Genomic DNA, 23,571 nt, shown 5'->3' on the forward strand with positions numbered 1-23,571 from the left:
AGTACCAATGCTTTATCTCTAATTTCTCCTGTCTGTAACTTCCCATTCTAACATGTCACTGATAATGATTTGCAGGAAATTAGCACTATTATAATTCCATCAAATAATTTCAATGAGTCAATTGTCTAATTACACATATGCACCACTATTAGGGCTACCAATTTTCTCAACATCTGAATTTACAATTATAAAAAACAAACACATGACATTAGTAGCTACTCTGAGCCTACAGCAGTAATAACATTTCAAGAATCATACCCGTATAATCAGTTCATGAGCATGGCTACCATAGCTAAAAAGCCAGTATTGCTGGTTAGTATCTCTTCCTCTAAAGCATCCCCTCAGTTACCTTTCTAGGTCCTTATATTACTTCAGGGATGCACTTGATGTTTTTTTTTTTTGCATTTTTGTGGGTTAGGGACTAGGGGACGCAAAGACAGTATGACTGACCAGATTCTAATTCCCCAAAGCTTTACAATGAATGCATGTAGGAGTTAACCTCCCAAAGTAACCAACAAACCCCACCTGGTACGGCTGCCTTGAGCAGTCCCCTCCCACAGTGAATTTTGGCCAGCCTCATGGAACTAAGAGAACACAACAGAAGTGATGCTACACAACTGCGGAAGCTAAGTCCTCGAAGCCCTGCAATTTCCACCTTGGTATCTCAAAACACTTGCTCTCAGGAAAGACACCTGCCATGTAAGAAGTCCAATTACCCAGGGACCATCCCAGGCTAGCCATGTGCAAGGTCACATGGAAAGAAACCCGTGCCAGCCAGCCCTCAGCTGTTCCTGCCCTCTCAGCCCAAGTAACAGACACATGTGAGTGAGGGAGCCATCGTGGACGTTTGAGATCCAGCAAACACCATGCAGACAAAAAAATGAGGGCTCAGACTTAGGGCCCCAGCCAAGCCAGGATGTTTCCAGCCAACTGAGCTATTCCAGCCAAGGCTCCAGACATCCTGGACAGGGATGACCTGTGCCCTGCCTACACACCTGAACCACAGTATCATGAGCAATAAAATAACCGCTCTTTCATGCCACCAAGTTTCGCGGTGGTTTGTTACACAACGATAGATAATCTGAAAAATGCAAATGTTATTGGTGACTGTTTGTTTAAAAGATGAGTCCAACTCTGACCACAGTTCTAAAGTTAATAGTATGACTCAGAGAGCCTTTCCCTGTTGCAGTGAGAAAGAAATAATGTAACAGTTCACATTTCCTTGGACAGCTTTTTAAATAAATCTGACCAATCGAATTAATTCTAAAAAACTCCTCAAAATACTGAGGGGGCCAATATACTATTAGGAGTCACATGCTAGTTTGAAATACTGGTCTTCCTGACTCAGCCTTGAGGTCACAGCACAAATGTCACTTGTTCTAGAAGTCTTCCCAAGCCCAGGTCTTCTCAACACTGCCTCCTGTGTGCATCCAGAGGAGCCTGTACTGTTGGTCATTTGGGTACTCCCTACTTGACCTGGAACTAGGTCTTATTCATATTCCAAAAGAGCACATGCCTACGGAGTGACTCAAATGCTAATTCAATGGAAAGAATGGAGGAGAAGTAAGGAAAGAACAGAGGGAGGAAAGGAAAAAAGGGAGTAAGGAGAGAAAGAGTGAGAAAGGTAGAAGAAAGAAAAGAGAGGAAGAGGATGGAAGGAAGGAAAGACAGGCAACAACAACAATAACAATAAACTGTACTAGCAGCATATGTAGTGAGATAAAGCAAAGGACTAGGAAGACATACAAGGAAATGTGTAGTCCAGGCGCGACAGAAGCAGGAACAGTAGCCACATGCACATGACTTCAGACAATCATTTAATCTAAAACTCAGGGTCCTAAAAATGGGAACACCATTTAATAAGGATATGTCAACAACATAATTATTTAATTTTGCTTTAAGATTTAAGTCAAGAAAAAAAGTAGTACGTGTTGGGAAGAAATCCTGAGTTTACGGCCGGGCGTGGTGGCTCATGCCTGTAATCACAGCACTTTGGGAGGCCGAGGCAGGTGGATCACCTGAGGTCAGGAGTTCAAGACCAGCCTGGTCAACATAGTGAAACATCGTCTCTACTAAAAATACAAAATTAGTTGGGCATGGTGGCGTGTGCCTGTAGTCCCAGCTACTCAGGAGGCTGAGGCAGGAGAATCGCTTGAACCCGGGAGGCAGAGGTTGCAGTGAGGCAAGATCGTGCCACTGCACTCCAGCCTGGGCAACAAGAGTGAAACTCCACCTCAGAAAAAAAAAAGAAATCCTGAGTTTACAATAATAATGATGATAGCTAAGACTGAATACATAATCCTCACGACACTCTAAGGCAGATGATTTTACAGGTAAAGAAAATGATATATGGAGGCTGCATATGCAGAAGGTGGTGGAACCAGGACTGGAGTCTGCGCGATCGAGCAACCAAGTTTCTGCTTTTGTCCACTATGTTGTGCTGCAATAGTCTGAGAACAAACAAATTCTCAAGGACTATTAACCATCACAACACAAGACTAAAACATTAAAATGGCCCACCTGTCTACCGCTGGCATCTCACTTCCACCTTGTCTTGGCATTCATAAACAAGAATGTTGGCAAGAAATAATTCACCAGCTGGCATACATGTGAAGCCACTTTCTAATATATATGTGACTGAGACATTTAAAATTAAAAGCCGTAAAACTGCTCTGAGCCAGTTTCCTTAGCCATAAAATAAGTACAGGTTTAAAGTCCTTTATCTGAAATGCTTGGGACCAGAAGTGTTTTGGATTTTGGAATATTTGCATTATACTTTCCGAGTAAGCACCACAAATCCAAAAATCCGAAGTCCAAAATGTTCTAATTAGCATTTCCTTGGAGCATCATGTCTGTATTCAAAAGGCCTCAGACTTTGGAGCATGTGGATTAGGGATACTTAATTTGTATTATATAAGACCAACACTTTACTGGGTTATTACAGTATTCAAAAGATAATTCTTTTGAGGTGCTAAGCACAGTGCTTAACCCACAGTAAGCACCCAGTAATTGCTAATGACAACTGTGAAGACGCTGCTACAAATGATATAGCAGACACTTAAATTAAAAAGTACAGGTTATTCTGTGACATAAAAAGTTCGTAAAACATTAAATTTAAGAAGCCATTATAAAATAGTAAAGATAGTACAACAACATAAACATATATAGCAAAAAGCTATGGAGTCTGTAGTCAAGCTTTTACAAATGGTAAAAGAAGCTACTTTTGTGTATCAGGTTCAATGGGTGATTTTTTTTTTTTTTTTTGTCTGTATTTTCTGAATTTCCTGCAACAAACACATTATCTTTTGCAATAAGAAAAAGAATAAGTTATTAAGGATTTTGGTGTCCTGGGTCTGCTATCACACAGCTATAAATCAAAGGGTCTGTGAGCATTAGCTTCTTCATCTGAAAAATGGCAGGAACTTGAGCAAACAATCTCTGAGGCTCCTTCCAGCTCTAAAATTCTACAATTTCATGAAATAAACAATTTTAAAAATTGTGGAGGAAAAGGGCCAATCCTTTCCCTTCCCTCTGTCTCTCACACAGCCCAGCAGGACAGCAGAACCTCAACAAACATCTAGTGACTGGTTGTCTCACTGATTAGTGAAAGACCACAAAGTCAACTCAAATATTGCCTTCAGATAAGCGTAACCGCTGTTGCTTGTACTAGAAGAAGTCCAAATAGAGTACCATGAGAACTAGTGGTACAAATTAGTCCTGACACTATCTCAAGCCTTCTGGACTTAAAGAGTTGCCCTGAAACCCTGGGCCTCAGTTTCTCAATGTATAAAAAGGGGAAATTGTGTTCTCAACTCATGTTCTAAAATAGTATGAATCAACAAGAAAAAGCAAGTGTACTACCGACATCATCTCACTTTACTAACACAAAACAAATATTTATTAACCAATGTTGATTCAGTAGATGCTACTTCACTGATTCCTACCATAGATAAGAAACTTCCATAATCATTTGAGAAATTTCTTTGAGAAAATGCACAAGAAATGATTTTCAAGATGACAAATTGCAATGGGAAGTTTCCAAAGGGGTAGGTTAAAAAATTACAGCAAATCAAGTTTTATAAGAAGTATCTTATGTGGAAAAATCATTTGTGGGAAAGACTCTTTCCTGCTTGGGAACTTCCCTTGGATAGGATCTCACTCAAGCAAATCAACACAACAAAACCCAATCCTCTTGCCCTCCTTCTCTCTTGAGGAAGGGCTCTGATGGGGATGCAAAGTGAAGACGCCACTAACAGCCATCAAAGCTCAATATATGGAAGAAATCTACAGAAAGAGGAAGCAGAACAAAGAGGAAGAATGAACACAGACTACAGAAAGGGAGAGGTAGAAATGAGTGTGAGGTCAACAGTGAGAAATTTCTCAGGCAAGATGAAGACTAAAATCCACATCTCATGCAGTAATAGCTGAATAAATTCCAGGAATATATGGCATTTGTTTTAGGACAACCGGTTTGCTATGATTAACAGGTAAATTCTAAAACCACAGGGTTCCAGGCCATCACGTAGGGCACAAGGAGGCTACAGTGCAGTATCTATCATTCAATTCATCTACCACAAAAAAAGAACAGTTACATCCCACTAAAAGGAGGCTGGGGGGAAAAAAAGCACAAAACTCTCCACTTCTAGTAGAGCAATATGTGGACTTTACGATCCTAAAGAAAGAGAAAAGTAGAAAGCAGGTTCTGTCACGGTTGTTAGGTGAGAGGTACCATCTAGTCATTGTGCTTAGTGTGAAAAAGAGAGCCCTATACCCTAAAGGCAGCACCTCGGGGCACCAGCAGAGAGCAGAGGGAATCCAGGGGAAGACAGCCTGGCTCTGTCTCTCCTCAAATCCCCAATATACCACTTCTGGGCAGAGAGAATCTAGAAACTTCAGCCTAAGAGACTGAAAGAACAGAAGGCCATCTATCCCATGGAACCCGTAGCCATCTTGGATTAGTACACTGGGAAACATATGCCCTCTTTCACATCTTCAAATGCCTCGCGCAAAGCTGGCTTTAACCATCCTCAGGACAAACCTTTCTATCTCTGGAAAACTATGTGTCTCTTTTATGAACACTAACAGTAATCATTCAAAAATAAAAAATGGAACTTAACAGGAGCATGAACATCAAATTAAAAATAAAAGAAATTGCTAACCTTATTGCAGAAAGAATCAATCAAGTGCCATGCCCTCTCGTACAACTTTTTTAAAGTACAAGACTCACCTTTCAAATTAGACCGACTGGCTGGCCTCCCCACATTATTCCTCTGGTGTTTGGTTGACATGCGTTTAATCTGTCGGGGTGTGCTGGGGGGAGAGTTGCCATACAGATTCTCTGTATTTGTTTCATCGGAGAAGTCCTCTGGATCAGACTCAGGACTCTTGCAAGCTGCATCTCCCAATGTACCCTCTTGCCTATGAAAGACAGTGCATAGGGAAAATATTCAGTAACACAGTAAGTGAATTCAAATTTATATATAATTTTTAAAATAATTCTTTGTAAAACTTTTGTACGTAAACATCTCTTCAGCACCATACTTCTCCTCTGTTTTTACCTGTGAAAACTCAAAAGGAGAACTTTTCTTTCGCTTGAAGAGAGTAATGATTGTGACTGCTACTGCTCTTACCATGAACAGGGAGTACCACATGGGTGGAGCTGTTATGCTTTGTTTCTCTTGTTTATAGAGCTCTTTCTAACACAAAAGAAATATAGAACTAAAAACTTACGCCTTAAGGAAAAAACAGCGAAGGACTAGAAGATACAAATCAGACAGAATTAAAAATGTACTTATGTGCTAGCTACTGACAGTTTAATTGATGAGTGGGCAAGTTCAGTCCTGCTCTGAACTTCAGTGCCTCGCCTCTTTCTCTCTTTGAAACACACAGAAAACAGAATGTATAGGAGCACTTTGCTATGATCCACACAGCAAAGCAGGAAGTACTGAGAAAGTATGGCAGGTCCATTTTCTAAGTTCTCCGATAAAAATTACAGCACAGACATTACGTATGTATTTAATACCACTGAACCACTTGAAAATGATTAAAACATTAAATTTTATCTTATGTGTATTGTAACACAATAAAAAATTGGGAAGAAAAAAAACCACAGTGCAGAGCTCAAGCAAGGTGCAGGGGAGAAGGATGCTGTAAAAGAAGAAAAATAAAAATGTTTCTTTTCACCTTCAAAATGCAATTTCTCATTAATTTGTTCTCTAAAAACACTGCCTGCCAATTCTCTATCCCTAGCCAACTTCTCAAATCATCACGATTTTGACAAAGTTCTATTTCTGCAAAGCTAACAAAATAAGATTTAATGATACCAATTGAGAGCCAATACAATTCTTTAAAAGTGAACCAGAAGGAATCAATCATGAAACTCTTTCCAAATATGTACCATCACAGTCTACCTAATTCTGAACATTTATAAAATATGCTTTATATTTTATAAACATAACTCCAAATTATATTCAGTATATAAACCATTTCTTCCTGGCAATTTGTATCTTGATATACAATCAAAGCTATTTCAAAGTCATGAGCGAAACAGAAAAGTCACTCTACAATATATGGTCCATTATGACTGAATTAGATCGACAAAACTGCAGAAAAGAAATTACCTTTTGAAAAATAAAAATGTTGCAGAATTATAAAAATTTCCAGAACTGAAATCTATAAAAGACCCCTAATGGGTCAAAAACTGATTTTTTAATAACCGCATTTTTAAAGACCACTCTAAATACTTTATGATAATGCACACGTGCTCCTAAACACGTGTGTACACACAAGACATACAAGTTAAATGTCCTGAAAGCTAACTTTAAACCATATGCAAATTTAGAAATACGTTTTAAATGCACTTGCCTATTTCCTTAAACTACATTTATAAGTCTCATAATATCACACAATGAAGTGTAAACTTACAGATTAACTTGAAATTTCTTACACCCACTTCTTCTATACTCGCTGTGTAATAGTTGATTTGACTGATTAAAAAACATGGCCGAGACGGGCGGATCACGAGGTCAGGAGATCGAGACCATCCTGGTTAAGACGGTGAAACCCCGTCTCTACTAAAAAATACAAAAAACTAGCCGGGCGTGGTGGCGGGCGCCTGTAGTCCCAGCTACTCGGGAGGCTGAGGCAGGAGAATGGCGTAACCCGGGAGGCGGAGCTTGCAGTGACCTGAGATCCGGCCACTGCACTCCAGCCTGGGCGACGGAGCGAGACTCCGCCTCAAAAAAAAAAAAAAAGAAAAAAGAAAAAAAAAAAAAAACATGGCTATAAGAATCAAAATCATTTATTTATTTTCCATGTGTTGCAGTGGTTAATAACACTGTTTGGAATGATAAGCAGCATAGGCTTGGTGGTGTAGTAGACCCACAATTAAATCCTAGCTGTACTGCCTATTAGCTGGGCGGACCGTGGACAAATTTTGTCTCTACCGTGTACATTTATAAAATAAGGATAATAAATACTTAGACTTACACTTATTCCTATGAGGATTAAACCCAATAATGAATACTTAACCAAAGAGTCAGAAGATAGTAAGTGTTCACTAAATGCTTGACACAGGCCTTGGAGGTCACTGTGCTCACTGAGAGAACCTGAGTTCTTGTTCATCCGCTTCACCTTAAAAGAGAAGCTCACCTAGGAGTTCGGCATGGTATAGGCCTGGAAGCACTTCTGACATTTTAAACATCTTTTGAATTCTTTCAAACTCATTATTATAAGGTTTCTGTTTTCATTTAATTTCCAAGAAAAGACTGTATTTTATTACTTTTGAATCTCCAGGAGTGTCCAGCATAGAGTGCTCTCAAACATTCAGTGCTTTTCATAATAATGCACTTAACACATAAGAATGGTAACTGCCAGGAAACTATAGCACAAATGTTTAGTCGGTTAAATACATCAAAGCCAGACAGCAGGGAATACCAAGATAATTAAAAAATGAAGTCAGATACGAAAAAGCAAACAAAATCTCTTTCAAAACACATCCTTTGTGGTGAGGAGGAATGTGAACTCAGAAGCTAAGGCCACATCTCAGCTGTCCTGGATGGGTGAAGCATCCATTATTGAATCTTTCTAAGACTATTAAAACTAATAATTTGGAATTTTAAAGGTCTACATTCTAACTATTTCAGGAAATTCAGTTGTAAAGATTTCTTTTAAAAAATTAAAGTAACAGAAATAAAGGGCTATGAAAAATATAAAATGGTCTGTTTTGCTAGTATCTGGCTATACCGTGTGGATGACGAATTAACGCAACGCAGAGTGAAAGTGGAGGAGAATTTTTGTGAAGAGGGACTGACAATATCAAACCTCAGTGACCCAAATGTCAAGCCCCTCAACCTGAGGAGAGTCATGATCTAAAATGACAAGCACAGCTGAGTTTTAAAAAAATAAATAAATAAGTACCTTTGTGGGATCTACATGCCATGGGAATTGAGTTCTGTGCATTAGCAGATAAAGAGGGTCTAAGAAAGTACATATAATAAAAAGGCTAACTTGTATGAAGACTACACATTGGGGACCCAGAAGAGTATTTGTGTTGTGCTATCCTCCAACTGGGGACAAACTGTTGCTCTACACGTGGAAAAATTAATGTGGCTGTACTCTCAAATAAAAGTACAAGAATAAATCCTTGTAATAATTCTACAGAAGCTAACAATCCCTTGTTTTCCCATCTGCATTTATTACAAAACCAAAAGTCATCTGTCTTATCCTTATACATTCACATAGACACAATGAACAACTACTGACTTCAAAGTATTTCTAAACTATCTAATTATTCTAATAGTAAACATGTAAAAATCACACTTAAATGAAGATGATTACTGTCATAAACAAAATATTAAAATAAGACAAAACACAGTATATTTTATCCCTTCTTACTCATTAAGCATCACAGAAAACGAGTTAGGAAAATGTCATATGGTACTACCAGCCACTATACTTATAATTCATAATTAAAATGAATTTAATACTTTCTTAGGATTTACTTAATGCGGTCAACATGGTATTCTCACTTGTTGGAAAAGATGCTGGTTTACATTCCATCCAAGCAACTTAGTAATACATACATGTCAGAACAAAATCCAACAGTATTTAAAGAAACTTTCTTTTAAAAAGAGTCTAGCACCTAATAAATAAAATTCACAAATGTTTTCCATCCTATCAAAAAATTACCAGCCAAGTGCAATGGCTCATGTCTGTAATCCCAGCACCTGGGGAGGTTGAGGTGGGCAAATTGCTTGTGCTCAGAAGTTCGAGACCAGCCTGGGCAACATGGCAAAACCACATCTCCACAAAAAAAAAAAAAAAAAGCAGGTGTGGTGGCATGCACCTGTGGTCCCAGCTACTCAAGGAGACAGAGGCAAGAGGATCACTTGAGCTGGTGCCACTGCACTCCAGCCTGGGTGACAAACAAAGCTGTAGTCCCAGCTACTCGGGAGGCTGAGGCAGGAGAATGGCGTAACCCAGGGGGCGGAGCTTGCAGTGAGCTGAGATCCAGCCACTGCACTCCAGCCTGGGCGACAGAGTGAGACTCCGCCTCAAAAAAAAAAAAAAAGAAAAAAGAAAAAAAAAAAAACATGGCTATAAGCATCAAAATCATTTATTTATTTTCCATGTGTTGCAGTGGTTAATAACACTGTTTGGAATGATAAGCAGCATAGGCTTGGTGGTGTAGTAGACCCACATTTAAATCCTAGCTGTACTGCCTATTAGCTGGGCGGACCGTGGACAAATTTTGTCTCTACCGTGCACATTTATAAAATAAGGATAATAAATACTTAGACTTACACTTATTCCTATGAGGATTAAACCCAATAATGAATACTTAACCACAGAGTCAGAAGATAGTAAGTGTTCACTAAATGCTTGACACCACTCATATCACAGGCGTTGGAGGTCACTGTGCTCACTGAGAGAACCTGAGTTCTTGTTCATCCGCTTCACCTTGAAAGAGAAGCTCACCTAGGAGTGAGCTCAAACAAACAAACAAACAAAAATACCAAAGAAAAAAATATATGATCCAAACCAGGAGAAAAACCGAAAGAAACAGACCAGAAATGACTCAAGTGGACATTATAAAGATGAAAAATATATCTGAAATATACTCTGTCGGTTTAACAGCAGATCAGACGCAGGAGAAAAACATCAGTGAACTTGAAGATACAGCAACAGAAACTATCGAAAATGAATCAGAGAGAGAAAGATTGGGAGAAAAAAAAACAAACAGGGTACCAGTGTCCTGTGTGACAGTATCAAGCAGTTTAACCATGTGTTACTGGAGTTCAAAACTAGAGAAGGAAGGCACAGAAAAACATCTCTGAAGAAGGACTGAAAATTTTTCAAATCTGGAGAAAACCATAAGCTCACAGATCCAACGAACTCTGAGCAAAATAACTATAAAGAAAACTCCCAGTCTGTTGTAATGTACATCATAACCAAACTGCTGAAAACCAATGATGAAGAGAAAAATATTAAAAGCAGCCAGAGAAAACTTAGTTTGAGAGCCTTAGCTTAGAAGTAACATAAGAGGGAAAGAAATCAAGCAAACTTTTATTCTTTTTTCTTAAAACAAAACAAAAAAACACTTATACACAAAATCTAGAAAAATACTAGTGGTAAGTTCAAAAGAACTTGCATCATTTCAATTAACCGTAAGCATCCAAAACCTCATTTTGTAATCGTTCATGTGAGATGAGCTAATGTGGTCAGCTGACCAGATGAAAATGTTTACATGGATACCAATGATTTGGGATGAGGAAAGCAGTGCAAGGTCTACATCAGCTGCCCTGAAACATTTGTCTTACTTGTGTTTAATAACATACAAATGTGAAATGTCTTTCTGGTACTAAATTTCTGACAGTCACGTAAAACAACATTTATTTCACTCTTTTACCAACACTGCTAAGTACTATTATTACACTACAATCTGGTCTAGGCAAAGTATGTCGTGAACTCAACCCAAAGGAGTTTGGTGTAGGTTTTAAAGGAAAAATGTGTGAAAAGAAAACAAAACAAAAATTCAAGTTACTTGGGGTTAAATAGTTCTACTCTGACATATTAGGAAAACCACAATGGTACCTGAAATAGCTATCTGTAAAATGATGAAGTCGGATTAGATGAGTCTGAAAACATTTGTGGTTCTGCAAAAGCCATCCCTGCCCCCCAACACCACTCCGGCCAAAACAAAAAACAAAAAACTCTTCATTTAGTGACATCCTTCGAAATAAAAGGATATTTTATCCACTTGTGAAGTATAATATTCATCTGTGTGAAGTTCTCTCATCTACCTCCACCTCCACCTATTCTCTATTAGGTAATAAGTACTAGGGAGATTTCTGCTATTGGGGGAAAGAGAGGAGGGATATAGGCAGAAGGGATAGATTTTCTAGGTTTCTTTTTCCTTTAAACAATTTGTATAGCTTGCTTGGTCTGCAGGATTAATCAAAGGGAGCTAAGCTCAGTTTGAGGTTGTATTTTTGGTTCATACTACAAAAGCCAATTTATTAATACGTTATCCCTATTACACGAGTCAATTTATCAATAAGTTAGTTATCTTTATCATCAACCTACAGCTGAACATTTATCAGCTCACCTCCAGGTGAACAGTCAAACCTCGAGCTTATCTAATATGTACTATTTTAACTTTTGCACTGATTCAGAGCATAGACTCTTTACAAACCTAACTAATCTTGGTTATTTTTCAAGGTAGACATTTAGACTTTTTTAATGAAAATTCATCTTTTTAAAACAAATGTAGATTAAAAAAACACACACACATTTCCTATGGAAATGAGTAAGAAACTATCTCCCCAACAATTACTGAAGAGCAGGAGCTTGTCATCCTTACCACTGCTTCTCCGGTGTCTAGAACAGTGGCTGGTGCAGATTATGTGTTCAAAACTACTTGCTGATTGAACAAACAAGTCAAGTTAAATAAGTTTATCTTTTACATTTTGGATTTAATCGTTATCCAAATCCCTTTAAATACATAACATTTCACTATTTTTAAAATATATTTTTTAAAGGCTACAAAAATGAAGGATTGTTGATTTTTGACAATAATGTTGTTTAAGTGATTCTGTAACCCTGGGTGCAAAGATGACTCTCTACTAACCAAAATGACAGCAATGGGGTATGATGTAGGCAATGTTTTGGAATCAGATTAACATGGGCTGAAATCCCTATGCCCCTACACTTACTGGTAAGAATACAAGTTTTTACCAAATTACTGTTTTCTTGCAAACACTTTAATTTAGAAGTCTGATCCAATGCTATGGGAACTTGTGGTTGGACAGCTAATTAAACATACATACATGAAAAACACTAAAAATGAAACATGCAGACAAAAAACAATATACTGTGGCAGCTGTTACTTTGGTGGTCCTTGATGAAACTGGCCTCCTCATGGTCACAAACTTGCATATCCACTTCTCAATGTGGAATGACTTTGTGACTGCTTTAACCCATGCAATGTAGCAAAAATGACACTGGACCACTCCCGGGTCTAAACCTTAAGAAGGCCACCTGTGTACTCCTGGGAAAGCTAGCCACCAGGTAAGGAACCCAACTTAGGTGGAGAAGTGCATGAAGGAGAAGCTAGCTAGCTCAAACTAGCAGAGCTCCCAGCTGACAGCCAGCACTAACTTAACTTGCTAGCCCTGAGAGTGAGGCTATTTTGAATCTCCATTTGTCCCTGCTCTGCAGCCAACACCATAAGCAGCAGAAAAACCACTCAATACTATGACAGCTAATAAATGGTTTTTATTTTAAGCCATTAAACATTAGTATGGTTTGTTAAACTGTAATACATAACTGCCACACATACAAACCTTACATTTTATTTTTGCTTCAACCCATGAATGGGTTTTAATCCACCACTACTTTGATGAGGGCTACAGCCTTGTCTTTTAGTGTGGGTCCACTGATGGAAGTTCTGAGTCAACTTTGTGGCTTATCAGATGTTGCACAATGCAGCATCTACAATCTATTTCTCTAAAATACAACAAAAATTTAAATACTTTTGTAGAGTGATTTTTCTGGATGTTCATGATTTTTTTTCCTAAGCTTTCACAGTTCTCTCTTACACCTAATTTGATGGCAACTGTTTTGCAAGTTATTCACCTATACTGACGCTTTGCAAAGCATTAAAAGTTAGTTTATGTAGAAGCTACAATTCTCTTTCACACTCACATTTCATAGATTTGTATAACAGTCTACTGAGTTACACAATCACAATTAAAAAGTACAGATCTAAATAGATTTAGGAACAAACCAGCAACTCTTGTTAAGTATACAGTTCAATTAGTGGGGACAGAAAATCACTGCCTGTATCACATTCTATATTCTAGAGCAGCCTATTAGCTATCAGTATTCATGATGCTGTGAACATCAGTTGGTAAGTTTTACATAAGAAATGAATAGGGTTGGGCGCGGTGGCTCATGCCTGTAATCCCAGCACGTTGTGAGGCTGAGGCGGGCAGATCACAAGGTCAGGAGTTCGAGACCACGCTGGCCAACATAGTGAAACCCGTCTCTACTAAAAATACAAAAAAATTAGCAGGGCGTGGTGGTGGGCGCCTGTAGTCCCAGCTACTCGGGAGGCTGAGGCAGGAGAATGGCGGGAACCCGGGAGGTGGAGCTTTCAGTGAGCGGAGATCCTGCCACTGTACTCCAGCCTGGGTGACAAAGCAAGACTCTGTCTCAAAAAAAAAAAAAAAAAAAAAGAAAAAAGAAATGAATAGGACCAGGTCTTGGACAAGTAGATAAGTGGCTGAGGCCTGCCTGATTTATGTCTTCTGGCATAAAGTCTTGTTTCACTCATAGATTTATACAGCATATTGTATCAGTCCTCAACTAAATAAAACAAAAAAGAATGCATAAAGATAGAAAACAAATATATGTAAAGAGACAAATTAGCCCACACGGATAAACTTTTTACTCATCATTAGAAATAAAAATAATTATAAGCTATTTATAATTCAGATGAAGGCTTTCAGAAAATAAACTCTCATAAAACTATATAAATAACAACATAGCAAAACACTTTAAAGACTTTATACTAATTAATTCAATTCAGAAAGACTCTCCAATGAGAACTCCAAAAAAAAAAAAAAGAAAATCAAAAGAAAAAGAGAGCGAACTCTTTGGACATTCCAATACAAATGAGTCCCATAACACATAAAAAGACAAACATGGCTGGGCGCGGTGGCTCACGCCTGCAGTCCCAGCACTTTGGGAGGTCGAGGCAGTGGATCACGAGGTCAGGAGATCAATACCATCCTGGCTAACATGGTGAAACCCCTCTCCCCTAAAAATATTTAAAAAAAAAAATTAGCTGGGCGTGGTGGCGGGCACCTATAGTCCCAGCTACTCGGGAGGCTGAGGCAGGAGAATGGTGTGAACCCGGGGCGCAGAGCTTGCAGTGAGCCAAGATTGTGCCATTGCACTCCAGCCTGGGCGACAGAGCGAGGCTCCGTCTCAAAAAAAAAAAAAAAAAATTACAAAGTAATTATTTCTGTTATTTTTGCAATTTTGTTGCAAATAGTTGAGTACTTAAAAACAGAGGACAAAGAATAAGACATTTTGCAGGGGTGCTTTATTTTTTTTACCAAATCTACTACCTCCAAAAATTGTGTGAGTGTGTCTATATATATCTTCATCCAAAGTTTCGAGGATAAATACCAGATCATATGTGTATAGGATAGTGAGAAGCAAATCAAAACTATAAGAAAAGCCTTCCTTCTGGATGTGCTTGGTGGCTCATATCTGTAATCCCAGCACTTTGGGAGGCTGAGGCGGACGGATCACAAGGTCAGGAGATCGAGACCATCTGGCTAACATGGTGAAAACCCGTCTCTACTAAACATACAAAAAAAAAATTAGCCGGGTGTGGTGGCGGGCGCCTGTAGTCCCAGCTACTAGGGAGACTGAGGCAGGAGAATGGCGTGAACCCGGGAGGCAGAGCTTGCAGTGAGATCAGGCCACTGCACTCCAGTCTGAGCAACAGAGCAAGGCTCTATCTCAAAAAAAAAAAAAAAAGAAAAGAAAAGCCTTCCTTCTTAGACTGGGCCTGACTGCACAACAGTGCAGCAGGGAGCACAGGTGGGAGCATGTCCCTGAAACAAGGAAAGAATTATGACACGTCAGTATCACCATGGGTACATTCTACCATGAAATGCCAACCAAAAAATATTCAAAGGAAAGCAACAAAAAATAAACATCGTGATTCATTCAAACAGTTGTTTTAGGCTTAACTAAAGAGAACCATAGGGCTAAGACAGGAAAACTTAGAAGATAAAAAACTGTCAAAAGCTGGGAGGAAAAACAAAGGGGCTAAGCCAAAGACAAAACATGAAAGAGTTTACAGAGAAACAAGAAAAACGTTTAAAACTTTAATTAAAGGTTAATTCATTCAAGAATGAATTACAGGCCAGGCGCGGTGGCTCAAGCCTGTAATCCCAGCACTTTGGGAGGCCGAGACGGGCGGATCACGAGGTCAGGAGATCGAGTCCATCCTGGCTAACGCGGTGAAACCCCGTCTCTACTAAAAAATACAAAAAACTAGCCGGGCGAGGTGGCGGGCGCCTGTAGTCCCAGCTACGTGGGAGGCTGAGGCAGGAGAATGGCGTGAACCCAGGAGGCGGAGCTTGCAGTGAGCTGAGATCTGGCCACTGCACTCCAGCCTGGGCGACAGAGCGAGACTCTGTCTCAAAAAAAAAAGAATGAATTACAGTCTTCTACCCACTCTCTTTTCTTGCAAATAAGAACGTTTTTTAAAATCTCCTTATTCTAAATTAAATTTACTTGTGGAAAAAACATTTTATATCACTGGCATTCTTAGAAATCAAGCAACTGAAGAACCATCTCTGTAGGGGACAGATGAGCCGCCTGGATCTCCTTAGCTGAAGTTACTTTTTCTTAAAATTTGCATTACAAAATTAGTTAACTGTAAATATGGCCTAAGACACACATCACACACTCAAAACATTAGTTCCAACTGCTGGGAGGATAAAACAAGGAAATACGAGCATATGACGTATTCTCCCAAAGTATTCGGAGAAGGAAAATGGAAACTAGAGAGGGGAAGGCCAACTAGGACAATCGGGGCACAAAAATCTCTCACCTTTGCTTTCACAGCACAGAAAGAGCTTGTTTATCCAGGGACTAGATCTTGGTTTCCAATACCATTCTCCAATAAAGAGAATTTTGGAGAAATGGCTGATTGTGGGACTAGGGCAAGGAAGGTGCAGTATAAGCCTGAGCATCCTGCATCACCAGCAAGTGAGGAATATTCAAAAACAGAACCACCAGGTATGTTACAGAGACACAGGAGCCAACTCAAAGAGCTCTCATTTGGCCGAAGCTGGGGCACTTTGAGCAACAAAATAAATGAGGTAACACTGGATTACAACCATGAGCCCATATTGACAACTACTGGGTGGGTGGGTGGATGGATGGATGGATAGATAGGCAGGCAGGCAGGCAGGCAGGCAGACGGACAGACAGACAGGTACATACATACATACATACATATCTCCTGTATAGAAAATAAAAATCCAAATAATTTACCTACTTCCCTCTCAAGGAGGTGGAGTTGAACTCTCTACTCCTTAAGTGTGGGCTACATTTCTGGTGACAGAAAGGTGGGGAAAAAAGTAACGTTATAATGGAGTAACCTGACAACAAACAGGCGGTCAAGGTTAACCTATCAGTGGTAAGCCATGCTGACAGCACGTGCCTCTGATATGATATGATGACAAAGTCACTTCATCTCTGTGATAATCCTCCTAAACACCCATAACCTCAAACTAAGACAAAATCACCTGACAAACCCCAGTTGTGGGACTTTCTACAGAATAACTAATCATTACTTCTCAAAACTGTCAAAGTCATCAAAAACAAAGTGTGAGAAACCGTTACCAGCCAAGAAGAGGCTGAGGAGACACACTAATGTGGTCCCTGGATAGGATCTGGGAACAGAAAAAGAACATCTGGGGAAAACAAATGAAATCTGAATAAAGTTCTGAGTTAACAATAAGGTGTCAATATTGGTTCATTAGTCGTGACAAATGTATAAAGTTCTATAAAATTTAATAAAAGGGGAAACCGGGCATAGGGTATAGGGGAATTCTAGGAACTATCTTTGCAACTGTCTCTAAATCTAAAACTACTCTAGGGGCCCGGTGTGGCGGCTCACATCTGTAATCCTAACACTCTGGGAGGCGGAGGCAGGAGGATCACCGGAAGCCAGGAGTTTCACACCAGCCTGGGCAATATCGTGAGACACACATCTCTGCAAAAAAACAAAAGAATGAGCCAGGTTTGGAGGTCTACACTTGTAGTCCCGGCTACTCAGGAGGGTGAGGCAAGAGGATCGCTTGAACCCAAAATTCCGAGGCTGCAATGAGCCATGATTGTACCAGTGTACTCCAGTCTGGGCAACTGGGTGAGACTCTATCTCTTAAAAAAAAAAAAAAAAAAGAAAGAAAATTTAAATTAAGCTATTCTAAAATTAAAAGTTTATTTAAGACTAATTACATTACATGGAACAGTTTCATGACTGCTGAAAAATCATGATGTTACTGTACAGGTAGGTATAAAAGACTAAGAGCCAAAACTAAACTTAAAAATGTAAAATTATAAAATTAAGCAATTCTTTATAGATACACTGATAATTGTGGTTGTAAACAATTTCAAAATGATAGGCTGAAAAAATGCCATTTAAAACAGTGACTGCCAGAACTGGTATGTGCATCAGAATTTTTGACCTTCTTGTTAAAAATACAGATTTCAGTATCTTCCACAAGAAATTCTGACCAGGAAGTCTGAAACAGGGCTTGGAAATATTTATTGTAATAATCATTACAGGAGCAAGTGATCCATGGACCAGTGCCATAAACAGAGTCTGATCAACTGCCACAAATAATGTCTTTTGTTCCTACTTTAACGGCAAGTTCTGCTCTTCCATTCTTATGGAGAAGTTACCATTCCTCCTCCAGGAGGCTGAGTGAAGAAGCATAACCTAAAAATACTGATTAATGGCTCTAGGTCAGCATGATGGAAGACCATATGCAATGTTTTTCATAATGTGGTAATTAAAAGACTTCTGGAGGCACATGTATAATGTGCTTAAAGTCATTTATTGTTACAACTATTTTCTATTTAGGGCAAAATTATCTAGGTTTTCCATATTTACTATCATGATAAAGTTTCCTTCTAAAACAGACTTCCTAAAAAGAGAATAAATTTTTAAAAAAAGGAAAATAATAGGATAGGTGGTACAAGGATATAGCAAAAATTGTAAGGTGTTACACAAATGGTGGAAGATTGAAAAACACTGTACTAGTTAAACTCCAGTGCTACTTTTTATAAAAAGCTGCAAAAGACAGATGAATGAAGATTCAAAATTAAGACAATGGTCAAAAAACAATAAAATAACATTAAATAGGAATAAAACATTTATATTTGTTTATGTTTTGAATCAGCTCTATAATTTGTTACTTACTAAGTTATGAAGAATTTTCACTGTAACAGTATAATTGCTACCATTAGGCACTGAGTACTCACCATGCTTGGTAAGCACTATGCTTGATATCATACACAGTCTCATTTCATCTTTACCAGAACCTTATAGAACCATTTTAGGGAAGGATCCTTTGTACAGGAGGTTAATTCCTATTGATGATGAGAGGCGCTCTGTTACGTACTAGGTACCCAAGGACTCCTACAGGTACTAGCATAATTCCTAGGCCCCAGAGTAGGGAAAAGGATGGCTCATCTTGCAAGTGTCTGGGCCAGAACTGGATTCCCGATCGAACTCCAAGGCCCAAGGCCCTCCCATCTTCAGCAGACCATTCACTTGTAGCTCACTCTGATAAGGATCACTTCTCCTGTGGGACAAAGTCCCTCCAGGTGGAAAGAGAGCATAGCACAAGAGAGAGACCAGGAGAAAGTATGGACTGGCAGTTCAGAGAGCCAGTTTTCTGGTCCGCTCTAGGACTTACGTCTTTGGTGAAGCATTTTAACCATCCTAGATCTCAATTTTCTCAGCTATAAATAAAGGTATTATTCTGGATAAGATACTGCATCTAAATTCAGTTCCAGGGAGACCTAGCTTGGCTACAAGTTAAATGAAAGAAAAAGCGGGGATTCTGCCTGGTTTATTTATCTGTATATGTCAAATAAAAGGTCTAACTGAAATCGTCTCTTTCAGATAGCTATTTATCTTCCATACCAAATGTAGGGATTACACCCTGCCTTCCAGGAAGGTCAATGTACAGCACTTCTAACAGAACCTCATCAGATCAGGCTTGAGTCTCTCTGTTCCTTTCACATGAGCCAGGGTGTGTGTAGGTGTGTGTGTGCTGAAATAGAAAATGGGCTTTTTAAACTAGAGAATGGTAATTTTGAATTAACAACAACTTTTTTTTTTTTTCATTAAGAACAGGATTCTGTGACGGATGAGACCAAGAAGATATACCAATGTGTCAAATGTATACCATTTTCTTTTATTCACTTTTGTTTTCTTGGGTCTTTAATAATATGACTGACTTACTTACAGTTGAAAATACACATTATCTGTTTCATACCACACTGTGTGTCAAATAACACTAATAGCTCCTCAAGGGAAATCACTGTCATGTCTTTATTTCAACAATGACCCCATCAGACAAGAGGTGTGCTAAGAATAGAGGAAAAAACACATTACTGTTCCTGCCCTCATAGAGCTTTCAATCTACAGAGAACTGGAGACTTAGCACAGAATTACATACAAGTGTATTTCAAGTATACTTATGAACTATGCTATGAAGGAAGATTACAGGGAACAAAGTGCTGGGACGAAGTCCACCAGCAGATAGGACCTAACCTGGAGAACTGGGAAGATGGTAACAAAGAAAGCTTCTCTGAAGGAGAAGCATTTCAACTGACACTTAAAAGTTCTGAAGAAATTGCCCAGAAAAAGGAGGCGGAAAGTGGGGGCCGCTAAGACAGAAGGAACAGCATGTGCAGAGGATCTGAGGCAGAAGAGAGCAGGGCTCAAGGGCTCATCTGAGAGTGAAAGGAGCTCATGATGAGCCAGGGCGGGCAGGGCAGGCAGAGTGAATCCGAGTCCCAGAAGCAGCAGGCAGGAGCAGGCACAGACTACGTTATGTCTTATCCCCAACAGCTTCTGTCTATACTCCAGCAATCAAGACCAAGTGACCTGTTGGTAGCTAACAGTGGGAAAAGAATTGTTCACTTGAGAGGAACAATGCCTTTTGGAATTATAAAATCTTTACAAATGGCAAGTTACTATCTAAGAGGGAATAAAACATGACCCAACATCAAAGATGAAATCAAAGATACACACAGGTTTATCTCATGAAAACTGTAACTTTCTTAATTAAAAGCTATGTAAACTCAGAAAAAATGTAAATGAGTCTAAAAAATTTTAGAAGAAAAAATAAAACCTCCTATTTTTAACTTGAAAGCTTTCTTCACTAAGGAGGACATAATTGGTAATTGTGGTTGAACACATAAGGTCAATGTGGAATTCACTGGAAATGTGGGGCTTAAAGGCCCTGTGTATTCCCAATATAAATACCACATATAGTTTTAGAAAAGAAATGTCTCACAGTGTATCATTAAACACAACATGTACAAAACACAGGGAATATTTAAAAAATAGCTATGGCATCAAAGCTGTTATTACTTTATATTTCAACCATGAAAACTAAGAATTCCCTGAACTTGGATGTAAATTTTCATTATGTGCATGTGTGCATTTTTCTTTTCTTTTTTTTTTTTAAGACAGAGTCTTGCTCTGTCACCCAGGCTGAAGTGCAGTGGTGTGATCTTAGCTCACTGCAGCCTCCACCTCCTGGGTTCAAGTAATTCTCCTGCCTCAGTTTCCCAAGTAGCTGGGACCACAGGCATGCACCACCACGAACAGCTAATATTTGTATTTTCAGTAGAAACGGGGTTTCACCATGTTGGTCAGGATGGTTTCAAACTCCTAACCTTGTGCCCGCCCACCTCAGCCTTCCAAAGTGCTGGGATTACAGGCGTGAGCCATCGTGCCTGGCCTAGGACTGTTTACTTAAAAAAATGCACATGTGAGGGCAGGGAGACACTGCACTCCAGCCTGGGTGACAGAGCAAGACTCTGTCTCAAAAAAAAAAAAAAACAGTCTATAGTTTTTGTCAGGTTCTCAAATGCTATGATCCAAAAAAGGATAAGAAGCATTGACCTAATATTTATCACATATTTAGCAAGGTTCTCTTTTAGAAATATCTCACGGTGACGTGCATTCAACACTTAAAGGATACAGGTGTCAGATGCATAACTAATTCAATGCCAAGGCTCAAGCTACAAAGTTCCTCTTGTACTAGCCAGGGACAGAGATATCTCCACCCACCCACATACATAGGATTTATTCAAAACTGATTTTTTTTACAAAATCATGTAAATGTCAAAAGATTCACTGAACGAAATAATTTTCCATCTTTTATGACACACTGTTGTTTCATGTTTGGAGTGATACTGGCCTCCATATACCCTACAAAAATGGTTACGTATTCAGACAAATTTGAGTTTTAAAAATTAAAAAAAAAAAAAGGTTAACATAAATTAACATTTTATCTAGTAACAGTTAACAAGAATAATTAGAAAACTCCTTAAATGGTTCATAATTAAGGTTATGACTAAACAGAATAAAAAAGCCTTTTGAAAGAGACTGGGCCAGATGGCTCACGCCTGTAATCCCAACACTATGGGAGGCCAAGGCGGGTGGATCACTTGAGGTCAAGAGTTCGAGACCAGCCCGGCCAACATGGCAAAACTCCGTCTCTACTAGAAAAATACAAAAATTAGCTGGGTATGGTAGTGCACACCTGTAATTCCAGCTACTTGGGAGGCTGACGCAGGAGAATCGCTTGAACCCGGGAGGTGGAGGTTGCAGTGAACTGAGATCACGCCACTGCACTCCAGCCTGGGCGAGTGAGACTCCGTCTCAAAAAAAAAAAAGAGAGAGATCTTAAGCAAACATGGAAGAAACTGATTTGGTAAATGAGAGAAAGGAGAATGTTTCCAAAATATAACACCAGAGATGTAAAATTAGAAGGAAAAAAACCACTATAAGAACAAAGTTATTTTTAAGACAGGCAACAAAGATAAAAACTATAGATGAACAAGAGATTTAAGCAGTGACCTTCCAGTGATGGGGTTTCTTCTGTGTTCATCCTACTTTAAACTCACTGAGCTTTCTGAATCTGGTTGATAGCACTTCTCAAATTTGAAACATTTACAACCATTATTTCTTAAAAAAATTTTTTCAGTTCTCCTCTTTCTTTTCTCCTAAAACTCAATACACACGCTAACCACCTGATACTATCCCACAGGTCACTGGTATTCTGGTACATTTTTTCCAGTTTTTGTTCTCTCTGCATTGCATTTTGCATATTTTCTACTGTTATATCCCGAAATTCACTGATGTCTTTCTGCAGTGTCTACTCTGTTGATACCCCACCCAGCGTATCTGTCATGTCACATAATGCATTTTTCATTTTCAGAAGTTCCATTTGGATCTTTTTTACATCTTTTTTCTCCAATATTCATGTTTTCATTTAAATACATGAGCCTAATTATAATCATACAATTTTAGCAACTCCTGGTACTTCCATCATCTGTTACTCTAGGATTGTTCCTGTTGGCTAATTTTTCTCCTGGTTATAGGTCATATTTTCTTGCTTATTGACATATTTTGATTAGATGTTGGATATTATGAATTGTCTGTTGCTGTTATCTGAATTTTACTGTCTTCCTTTAAAGAGGATTAGACTTTGAGTATTTTTGTAGGCTACTAAATTATCTCAAATTCCTTTTGATTCTTTTAAGATTTGTTTTCAAGCTTAGTTAAAGTCAATTCCATAGAAGCTTTTCCTCTAGAAACAGCCTAACCTCACTACTAAGCTGTGATCTTTCCAAGTCTTTACTGAATGTCCCAAATGTCCAACACAACAAAGACTTTCCACTTCAACCAACTGGTACTCAAGTTCCTCTCAGCCTCGTGTGAGCTCTGCAAACCTTTCACAGCTCACAGCTCCTCAACAGCTGTTTACCTAATTTGCTGAGTTTCTATTCCACACAATCTATTCATCAAAGACTCAAGGAGGCCTTATATAAATTTTCTGGAGCTCTTTTTCTAGATCACCCTTTCCTCTCCAGAACTCTACCCTCAACTTCCAACTGCCTCAGCCTCCTCAAACTCCAATCTGCTTCCTCTACTCAGCAAGTTCACTCTGCTTTGCCTGGTATTCCTCCCTGCAACACAGTCTGGAATAGGCTTCCAGGCAAAAGCCAGGGTAATCAAAAGGCTGGCCTTATTTGTTTCCCTTGCCTCAGGGATTACTATCTTGCACAATCTGCTGTCTAATGTCTGAAACAGTCGCTCTATACTCAAGTCTATTCCAAATAGCATTAAGAGTTTATTGTACATCACTAAAATCCAGCATATTTTTATTTTTTAATCTAAAAAGCTATTCTGTGTATTTTTAGGATTATAATAAAATGACGCAC

The 23,571-nt window shown here is 38.9% G+C and overlaps 1 protein-coding gene across 5 annotated transcripts in view; it reads right to left on the reverse strand.

The window, feature by feature from the left end:
• The window catches only part of MAP3K4 (mitogen-activated protein kinase kinase kinase 4), a 131,192-nt gene that overhangs the window by 81,006 nt on the left and 26,615 nt on the right, over positions 1 to 23,571 (reverse strand). For all 5 annotated transcript variants that reach the window (XR_004442715.1, XM_033234277.1, XM_033234280.1 and 2 more), the window contains exon 2: positions 5,228 to 5,418. Coding sequence is in view for 4 of the 5 variants with exons in the window: in XM_033234277.1 (XP_033090168.1) it covers positions 5,228 to 5,418 (191 nt within the window). In the remaining variant the exon portion in view is untranslated. The remainder of the gene's footprint in view (positions 1 to 5,227; positions 5,419 to 23,571) is intronic.

Source organism: Trachypithecus francoisi, unplaced genomic scaffold (assembly GCF_009764315.1).
Source record: "Trachypithecus francoisi isolate TF-2019V2 unplaced genomic scaffold, Tfra_2.0 Lachesis_group15, whole genome shotgun sequence".
Classification (NCBI taxonomy): domain Eukaryota; kingdom Metazoa; phylum Chordata; class Mammalia; order Primates; family Cercopithecidae; genus Trachypithecus; species Trachypithecus francoisi.